At 37.6% G+C, this 10,550-nt stretch overlaps 1 protein-coding gene across 1 annotated transcript; it reads right to left on the reverse strand.

Annotated features, from left to right (window-relative positions):
* Positions 1-1,420: 1,420 nt before the first annotated feature.
* Positions 1,421-4,033, reverse strand: LOC146170373 (calcium-activated chloride channel regulator 1-like). The gene is made up of 5 exons (XM_083388546.1): positions 3,936-4,033; positions 3,218-3,383; positions 2,785-3,027; positions 1,665-1,832; positions 1,421-1,549 (listed from the first exon to the last, which is right to left on the reverse strand). Exons 1-5 carry the CDS (start codon positions 3,989-3,991, stop codon positions 1,421-1,423), a joined length of 762 nt encoding a protein of 253 aa, XP_083244672.1. The 5' UTR covers positions 3,992-4,033.
* Positions 4,034-10,550: the final 6,517 nt, after the last annotated feature.

Raw genomic sequence — 10,550 nt, forward strand, 5'->3', positions numbered from 1 at the left:
CAATTTTGTAAACCGAGCTACAAAAAGTAATAAAATAAAGACAAAAAAAATTAACCTTAGAAAATATGAGGCCCGAATCTTTTCATGGTCTAAGGCCTCAGTATCTCAACGGCCCTGAGTACAGAGGGGTAAGTTGAAGAACTGATTGATTGTTAAAATACGCATTCGCCTTTAATATATGTTTTTCTGAAGTTTCTGTATTGAATTTTTCTTTGTGTTTTAACTTTTAAGATTTTTAATCAAACTGTACCTCAGCGGTTCCAGGTATGGTAAAAACGACAGTTTTCGCAGTTGAATCAACCACTCCGCTGACGGTACACCCATTTGTAAGTGCTGACGAACAGTGACGTGTACCACCAGGACTGGTCAGTTCAATAACTGGTTGTGTGGAACTGTAACTGAACTGGAACTTGGTGTTGTTTCCGATGGTGGAATCAATGTTAATGGTGCCGGTGTAATTCTGGCCTGTGGATGCTGTCACTTGGTCGTTTGAAACCTGTAAATAACACCTCAAATATTTATTTTAGAAGATGTTTGCTATAAAATGACACATATACTTTCAGTTAAATATTTCGGGAACAATTACGTTGTTACGTCAAGGAAGCCGTAAGATACGAGTAATCTTAATCAAAATAAAAATGCAAATGTATTTTTTTTAAACTTAGTTGTGCTTATTGGTAATGTGCCATTTAAAAAAATTCACTGCTAGATTATATTTGATTTCAAACCGTGACTTACAATACACTATTATTATGGTATCGATTCTCTACCGATACCACCCTAGTATCGGACAAGTACCAATACCACCACTAGGTATGGGGTAGTGACTCAGATTCCTTATTTATTAATGAATAAATTTGTACAACCTTTTTACTTGTTTCCTACTTTTTTAAATGATAATTTAATTTGTAGGTTACGTGACGATTATTTAATAGATGATTTAGCATAACTTAACATGTTTAAAATTGCAACGTGGATCTGTTTTCTGTTCAACCTGTATCTGTTGTTTGGTGATATCTCCATCATCAATGCGAGCAGTGGCTTGAAACGTGCTCAGAAGATCTCCAATCTCTCCATCCCTGCTGTAGAACCAACTTCCACAGCTGCTTTCAGCCAGACTTTGCAAATCTGCGTTTCCGCTTGACTCTCCGAAGAATATCGCGCGAAGACAGATTCCCTGTTTATTGAAAGTGCAACAAAATACGAGTTAAAATAGTTTAATTTTATTTTCGTGCTATAATGCTTTTAGATCATCTTCATATGATCCGCAGACCACGAAATTATGTACTAAATAACTGTAAAATTAAGTATCAGCTTTGTAATACTCTGAGTTGTTTAAACACAGTTTCAAATCATTTAAATGTAACCAGTTATTTCAGATGTAGGTGGTAGTTTTGTGTTATGTAATAAGTAAATAACGTTAAAACAATTGTTTAGACATAACCTTGCTTAGAACGTCTTCTCGTGTAGTCGACACGTTGGGGTTTCGATTTTCTTCTCCATCAGTCAACACAATAACGTTGGTCCCGTGAGTGTCAGCATCTAAAACCTATAACGAAGATAATACGGTATTATTAGTAACATAAGTAAAAGAGCAAAACCATAAAAACTACTACCGTAAGTGCAGACCGAATTCCACAACCGATACATGTTCCACCACCTACTGTAGTTGGTAATTGCGAAACCAAGGTATCTCTGTTTCCATCGATTTGAGTTAAATTGCTGGTGATGGTTTCATTTGTCGAAAATTCTACTATCCCCACTTTAGATCCATTTGGTGCATACGTGTTTAGAAATGCCGTTGCAGCAGATATCATATCTTCCAACCTCGTCTGCAATTCAATAATTAATATGTTATAATAAGGGTGTAAACTTTAAAGTATAGCAAAATAGAGCGCTACGTTCTATTGTCCGTTTAAAACCAAAATGTTGCTAAAATGCTAGTATAGCTTCGTGACCGGAGATATAACCTAAAGCAGGGGTTCTCAACTGCGGCTCCGATAGCCGCATTCAACTTCTAACCGCCCTTTTAGCGGCTCCCATTAAGGTTAAAAAAAATAAACTATTTATCAAAAGCATATTTGCGCACGAGTTCGTTAGACAATTGTTTTAAGAATAATTGCTAAATGACGTAACTTTTTGACGTCATCTCTGAAAACGTTCATGCTCCCCAAACTATAATACTGGGCCCGCCACTGAACACAAAATAAAGCGATAATTAAACAACCCTCGAAGAAAGCTTGCCTTCTAGAAAACAGGACGTTTTAGAGTAAATGGAATAAGAAACATTTACAAATTGAAATACAATATAAGGCAGATTGCCTTCTTTGTTGTGTTGTGTTTCTATTAATAAAAATTTAGTTTTATTAAACTGCTGGACCTTTGCGACTCCTTTTGAAAGCAACTGTTAAACAAAATGGCTCAGATGCTATATCAAGGAGATATAGCTTAATTATTATTAGTAATTAGATGTAGGCAAAATTAAAGTACCATTCAATTGTAAACTTGATCTTCCGGCAAAATTTTAATAAAATACCAAAGTTTATTTCCTACTCTTTGTCTGGTAAATATGTATTTTTTTGCCTATAGTAGCAATATTGCCATAAAGAAGAACAGTTTATCGAAAAGTTGCTATACTTTAGTAAAGTTTTCCGGAATAAAAATTCTACAATTGAAACATTCCTGGTAGCAACACCATATTAATTAAAGTACCATTATAAAGTACAATCGTAAAATTGATATAGTTTATCGGGCACTGTAGCTATTGTAGAAAATAACTTTTACCCCTCTCATGCTTCCAGAAGTATCAAGAACGAGCACATAGACCGGGCTGCTTCTGGCCTGAACCACTTTAAAGTTCACGTTGAGATCCAAAGCGTGGTTTGGTTGGTTCGATGCAAAGTCCTCGGAAGAAATGACGACTTCCCAAGTACTTCGTCGCCCACAAAACCTGTTCTGCTTGTTGGGCGCGTCCTGGTTGTGCAGATTTACAGGGTCGCTAGCGTTGTTGTGGCAAAACTTGGTCACCTGAGGAAAGTAATTTAAAACATTTTTGACTTCTCAAATGACTTTGGCCATAATGTGATAAAAGAAGAGTTCGAACTACCCAAACATAAGTTTTGAAAAAAAATGTTTACGTCGTCAATAAACTGTGAGCAAGTATCATAGTGCTAAGATCACTGTGAATTTATGCAGCTGAATATATCTTTGCGCCCACTTGTGAAATGAACTGATGTGACATTATAGAGGCTGAGAGGTTATCTGGCTGCATATTGTCCGAAACGTTGAACCAACAGGTGTCTTCGTAGAGCTGAGTAGTTGTATTAACTACACAGGGCGTTTTGTTTGGTTCCAAATATGTCCCATTAAGAGACAGAGGACATCTACAACAAGACAAAGCATTAGAGTTGTCATTGTTAAATACTAAAAGGTTTTGCTAGGTTATTTTTTATCTTATTTTTTTTTTAATTTAGTTGAACTAAGATTATTTTATTATTATAGAAAGAGCAATTCTGATTCGAGAATAAATAATAATACAAGTTAAATGTTCTTATTCAGAGCCTTTATCTTATTATTTACTATTATTTTTCTAACCAAATAAAAACAAAATTCTTTGGCTACCACAAGGAAGTTTTTTTTTGCAATTTAAATAGATGTCTATTTTCACGTTTAGTGTCACCGGCAACAACATTGTGTTTATAAAATTTTGTAAAGTAGCAGCCTTGCTTTTTTGGTGCACTTCAATACTCAAGGTATATTTATCAATAGGCTAGCTGCACGAAAGTTAATATAAAGCCATCGGTTATCGCAAATTATGTCAATTGTTTTTATGAATACAGAGTTTCGCTCGTTATGTTTAAAGATCTTTATATGAAACTAAATATATGCTGCTTAATCAGATACAGAATTTAGTATTCAGCTTCCATAACTTTAACCTTATTGCTTGAGGCGTCCCGTTGTCGTCCAAGTAAAACTTTCCATCTTCATCCATTACTCCCCACCTGAGTTGAGCCCAGAAACGTAGCAACACTTTGCCTAAGACAACAATTTAAATATCATCAGGCTGATTAGGCCTGATTACTTTTTGTGGTATTTTTTGTTGTTGTTTTACTAAAGTATTTATCTATCAATTTAGGAGCATAATGGTTGAAGGGTGTAGTAAGACATATAGTAAGAATATCAAAGCCCACACAGAAGCATGTAGCATTTTGAACGTTTCGAATAACTCTACGTTGAAAATGAACAAAGAGTTAATCGAAACGCTCAAAATGCTACCTACTTCCGTACATGGGGTTGGATACTCGTACTGCGTTTTATCTATCAATGTTTCGAAAATAACAAAAATTCAAGTCGATTTGAATTGACTAACTAAAGTCATTTGTAAAATATCTTAACGTTAGGCCATTTTAAACAATTTTCCTTTTTCAAGACATTGGTTACCCAGTGAAATTCACGTCCACATAAAGTACTTTTTTGAAAATTCTTAAGCATTGCACTTGATTTAATTATATTTCAAACCTAAACTGACAGCAAAATTTCAGAAAGTTTGTCACTACTTATTGGTTTATAGCTTGTACGCCCTTGAATTAGTGCTGTTGGAAGCTGAATCCTTTCCCCAGGTTCTCCACAACCACGATAAGATATAAGATAATTAGAAGGAAGTACAGTTTCTGCAATCACTATGTCTGCCTGAAAACAATTTTAAAGCGTGTTGTTGTTGGTAATAGGTTTATCATAGGGATGCCGGTACAAAACTGATATTTTGAGGGATAGTACGGCGTCCGTATTGATGGTGCAGGCAAAACGTTTTATGCACGTTTCGAGTGCTTCATTATTCGGTGTTGTTAATGAATAGTCAGGTCAATGTGGCATTTCCATACTCTATTCTGGGCAAAACGCACAACCGTCCAATCCGTTCAAAGATGACGTTATTACCATACTCAAACAAGCAAAATTGATAATTTAAAAACTGATGTTTTCAGGTAAGCAGACTAACATTTACTTTAGCAGTTGACAATTAGGTTTACTTAAATTGTCAACTTACTATTTTATTCAAAATTTAATCTGAAAGGGAGAAATTGTTGTTGACTTGATAAATATTTTTTAGGTAGAAAGATATTTTATTTGCACGATTTGTAAAGCAAAGAAACAAGGAAATTAAGGTTCAGGTAGACGAAAGAACTCAATTTCGACACGTTAGCTACCCTTTAAAGCACGATAGACTGAATACTGCGATAACAACACCAAACTGTGAAAAAACGCATGGCTGAAAAACCTCTATGAATTTGGTATCAGATCTGGCAAGATACTACCCTAGTATCGTACAACTATCGATACTTCCACTTGTCATCTGGTTTCTCTAGTTTCCAGTGTTGTAATGACTAAAGTCAATCAACTAACTTAAGTGGACATAAGTCACTGTTTTTAAATACCTTGACTTGACTCAAGTCTTTCGAAGAAGTGACTTAACTTGACTTAACTCTTTCGGACAAAATACTTGACTTAAGTCCTTTGGATAAATGAATTGGGTTACAACGATGTATTCTTTTTTTATAAAATTGCGTTCGTTTTTCTTATTTTTTAGTTCATTTATTGCTCATAATCGTAAGAGTTAAAATTCTAGTAGTTTAACGTTTCATTTTTATGAAAAGTATTTGACTTAAAATTGACTTGCCCTAATTATGACTTGACTGAGACTTGACTTCAGCACCTATGACTTGGACTGGGAAGTGACTTGGTATTTATTCAAATAGACAACTTGAACTAAAGCTATTTTACTAATGACTTGACTGGGACTTTGGTCATTTTTAAATGACATTTTTACAACACTGCTAGTTTTACAATCTATATTTTTAAACCAGTTTAATGACGTTTTATTAAAACAAAATTGGACAAAAATAATCGAGACTCTCGTGAAATTACCGATAGCCCGCTGGTGGAACATATCATTATTGGGTTTACTGATAAATTTACATTCGTACTTGAGGTAGGCATTACTTTAATGAACACGGCAAGCATACACACTGCAACGAGTCCAGTACTGGATTGAAAACACAAAACTAAACATTTCAGGTGATTAACAATATATCGGTGACAGTTATCCATCGCTTTGGTTATCGCTGTCTTTTGAAATACAATCACAAAGTTACATAGACAATACATATCAGTTTAAAAAAGAACTTTTTGATAATTTAGGGGGATCTACTCGTTTTTTTCTATAGTTGAGCAACATCGATGACTGTCAACTTCCAATTAGGAACAGTGGATTTTAAACAGTGGATAATTACACCTGATAAATGTGACACTTTATGGGTATCATTTCATAAAGAAATGCTATATGTGATGTCTCAATTTTAAAGAAAGTAATGACAGCATTTTGGGAAGATTTTTATGTTCAACAAAGAAAATGAAATCTATGTAATGGTCTTATAAATCTTACTATAACTCATAAAAGTAGTTTAATTTAATGAAGGGAAATTTATTCCGTTAAGTCCTTTAATGAATAACACGCCTTAATGTTTGGAACTTAATCATCGCATGTTGTTTAAGTAACAATCTGTTTGTCCACACAGCCATAAAGTATTTGTAAATCATACCCAATTAATTGTTTAAACTTGTAAAATAAATCATCATCTTGTGCAGACAAACTTTTTGCATATAAATCAAAAATCGTATCGAAATTAAATACATCATTTTAGTTGAACTCTTTCATAACTGAAAACAAAACTAAAACATACATCGTAACAAAATAAATTATTTTTTTTAAACCTAAAATTAAAAACAAAATATTTGAAAAATTGCCGACGAATTTCTAAATGTTATCATAACTTACCTATTCGCTAAAAAATCGCCCAAATTTGAGATTTCGCCTGAAATCAACTTTTCATACAAGTTATGATGATGAGCTCGCCCGCCAGAGGCGACAGAGAGCTAACTACGTTTTCAAATTGTGGCAATTGCTGCGCTGCGGCTTTTCAGACAGCGCCATAAGGCTCGCTAAGCTGTCAGCCTCTCGTGAGGCAAGCCGCTGTTATTCGCTAGAGGCGACAGAGAGCTGAAATGGGTTTCCAAATTGTGGCAATTGCTGCGCTGCGGCTTTTCAGACAGCGCCATAAGGCTCGCTAAGCTGTCAGCCTCTCGTGAGGCAAGCCGCTGTTATTCGCTAGAGGCGACAGAGAGCTGAAATGGGTTTCCAAATTGTGGCAATTGTTGCGCTGCGGCTTTTCAGGCAGCGCCATAAGGCTCGCTAAGCTGTCAGCCTCTCGAGAGGCCAACCGCCGTTATTCGCTAGAGGCGACAGAGAGCTGAAATGGGTTTCCAAATTGTAGCAATTGTTGGCTGCGGTTTTTCAGACAGCGCCATAAGGCTCGCTAAGCTGTCAGCCTCTCGAGAAGCCAACCGCCGTTATTCGCTAGAGGCGACAGAGAGCTGAAATGGGTTTCCAAATTGTGGCAATTGTTGGCTGCGGTTTTTCAGACAGCGCCATAAGGCTCGCTAAGCTGTCAGCCTCTCGAGAAGCCAACCGCCGTTATTCGCTAGAGGCGACAGAGAGCTGAAATGGGTTTCCAAATTGTGGCAATTGTTGCGCTGCGGCTTTTCAGACAGCGCCATAAGGCTCTCGTGAGGCAAGCCGCCGTCACATTCCAACACACGTTCCTAGGGCGATAAAACCACTTGCGTCAAGGTTATAAAACTGATAACAACAGGTTATAAATCTTGCCGCAACATATCTAAAGCAAATATACAAAACCACACGCGTTTAAAGTGGCTGAAACACTTTCACGTGCTTCTGTATACTGGTAATGGCGCAACCAAATTCCCGGATTGGCAACGCATTTGTAATGTTTGTGTGTTTTTCTGAAGGGGCTTTTGACTTTTTCAGTGGGAATTATAAACCTGTAAACATAGGTGTGCCATTGGGACTTAAGACAATATACATACACCTTAACTTAGCACCCAGAGTCCATGTGAAAAGCAAATATACATGTTTGCCCACGTGTGTGGCCTTAAAGGTTAAACATTGTCTTAACCAAGGGGTATTGGCGAAATTTTCTAGTTCCAAGTAGCCTATCATTCAATTGTATTTCTCTTGCGCATTTCACGATGGTTGTAACGTTTTATCAGACAGCGTCTCTTTTCAAAAAACTGCCGCTCTTCGTTGTAGGTAACAATGAATTTTATAATGGAAGCTAGTAAAACCCTAAAAAAAAAAGTAAAAAAAGGTAAAAAAAGGCAACAGATTTTATGTGTTTCGAAGGATGTGCTATACTTGTAGCACAAAATGTAATTCCCAATTTATTAATTATGCGTTTGCGTTCAATGTTCCCATCATAAATTCTTAAACTATCCTTAATAAATGGATCAAAATTAACGTTATACCAGTTTCAATACAGTTTACAAAATAAACAACATTTTGGTTTTAAAAGTGTGCTATTTACACTCTTACAACGAGATAAACAATTGGAAAATCACCTTGTATACACATTTTCACCATTTTACAATATGGAAAATTGATTACTTATAGTTGGGTAAAAGTAATCGCTAGAACTTCTCCAAAGCATGGCTTACTAAAGCATCAAACGCTCTACTTGGTTTAGAAGTTAAAAGGACAATATACTTAGCGTGGAATATTTGGCGGAAGGCATTAAGGTCGCAATAGGGCCAATGCATCCTGATTGTAACCCAACACGCGCTTAGTTCGATTGCGCGTATTTTTTGAAGGCGAGTGATAAACGGTCGCAGAGGCCACAAAGCAGGGTTAATTCGCAACAAAATGAAATTAGTTTCAACTCAAACAAGCCATAAGAGCATTGTCACATAACCTTATAGAAGCGCCTACTGCCTGTAAGCAAACAAAGCTATCAGTTTGAAAATAGAATTCAAACGAAAAGGGGCATTCTCGCGCTTGTGACGTAACAGAGTGTACTTTAGGCTCATAAACAGCCCGTACCTGTTTGCTTTCACTTGCAGTTACGACCCAGTCTCACACTGTACGGTGATGCTGGTTGACGGTTAAATTTTCAGTTATTTTTTTTATAATATCGTGAATTTGTTATCCAATACCGATATCATCCGAGAAATTCCAGTTGTAAATTCACTGATATATGTAATAAAAACATTCCATCGACTTTCCCGGGATTTTAAAATATTGTGTAACTATTGAAAAATGTTTCAACAAAGTTTTATTGTTGTCGCAACAATTGTTATTTTGTTACACGCTGAAAGCGTCATTATTGATCTATTTTTGCGTTAGTATAGAACGAAATAAGAGCATAGAATTCCGGAAACTCAAAACAAGTTAGCCCACCACCAACAAAATGGCCGCCAGAGCAACCTTAGCCCAAAATCCTAGGGATCTAAAATTTTATTATACAGTATAACAACAAATATATCGAGGGTATTGCATTTGGAATAAAATTTTGTTGCAAATTTTATTACATTTAGGGGTTTGTAGAACAATGCATTTAGGAGCTTTCAGAACATTTCGAACCCTGTATCCGAACAAAGCTATTGGAACGAACATTTCGAGCCCTGCAGTAGGGCCATACGACAAAACATAACTCAAACGCCCAGCAAAGCAACCATTAACACATTTCAAAAGACTTCAATTTTTCTGCTCAGTTGCGCTCCGTGTGGTTTAAAAGGGCTCTGCGCGTTTTGCTCAAACTTTCAAGAATTTCAGCAAAAAATGCACAGATCTTTGTCGCCTCTAGCGAATGCCGGCAGCTGGCTTCGCAAGAGGCTGACAGCTCAGCGAGCCGTTTTAGCGCTGTCTGAAAAACCGCAGCACAACAATTGCCACAATTGAAAAACGACTTCAGATCTTTGTCGCCTCTAGCGAACAACGGTGGATGGCTTCGCAGGAGGCTGACAGCTTAGCGAGCCGTTTTGGCGTTGTCTGGAAAGCCGCAGCGCAGCAATTGCCACAATTGAAAAACGACTTCAGATCTTTGTCGCCTCTAGCGAACAACGGCGGATGGCTTCGCAGGAGGCTGACAGCTTAGCGAGCCGTTTTGGCGCTGTCTGGAAAGCCGCAGCGCAGCAATTGCCACAATTGAAAAACGACTTCAGATCTTTGTCGCCTCTAGCGAACGACGGCGGATGGCTTCGCAGGAAGCTGACAGCTCAGCGAGCCGTTTTAGCGCTGTCTGGAAAGCCGCAGCGCAGCAATTGCCACAATTGAAAAACAATTTCAGATCTTTGTCGCCTCTAGCGAACAACGGCGGATGGCTTCGCAGGAGGCTGACAGCTTAGCGAGCCGTTTTGGCGCTGTCTGGAAAGCCGCAGCGCAGCAATTGCCACAATTGAAAAACGACTTCAGATCTTTGTCGCCTCTAGCGAACAACGGCGGATGGCTTCGCAGGAGGCTGACAGCTTAGCGAGCCGTTTTGGCGCTGTCTGGAAAGCCGCAGCGCAGCAATTGCCACAATTGAAAAACGACTTCAGATCTTTGTCGCCTCTAGCGAACAACGGCGGATGGCTTCGCAGGAGGCTGACAGCTTAGCGAGCCGTTTTGGCGCTGTCTGGAAAGCCGCAGCGCAGCAATTGCC

The sequence above is a fragment of the Ascidiella aspersa genome, chromosome 1 (assembly GCF_963924565.1).
Source record: "Ascidiella aspersa chromosome 1, kaAscAspe10.2, whole genome shotgun sequence".
NCBI classification, from domain to species: domain Eukaryota; kingdom Metazoa; phylum Chordata; class Ascidiacea; order Phlebobranchia; family Ascidiidae; genus Ascidiella; species Ascidiella aspersa.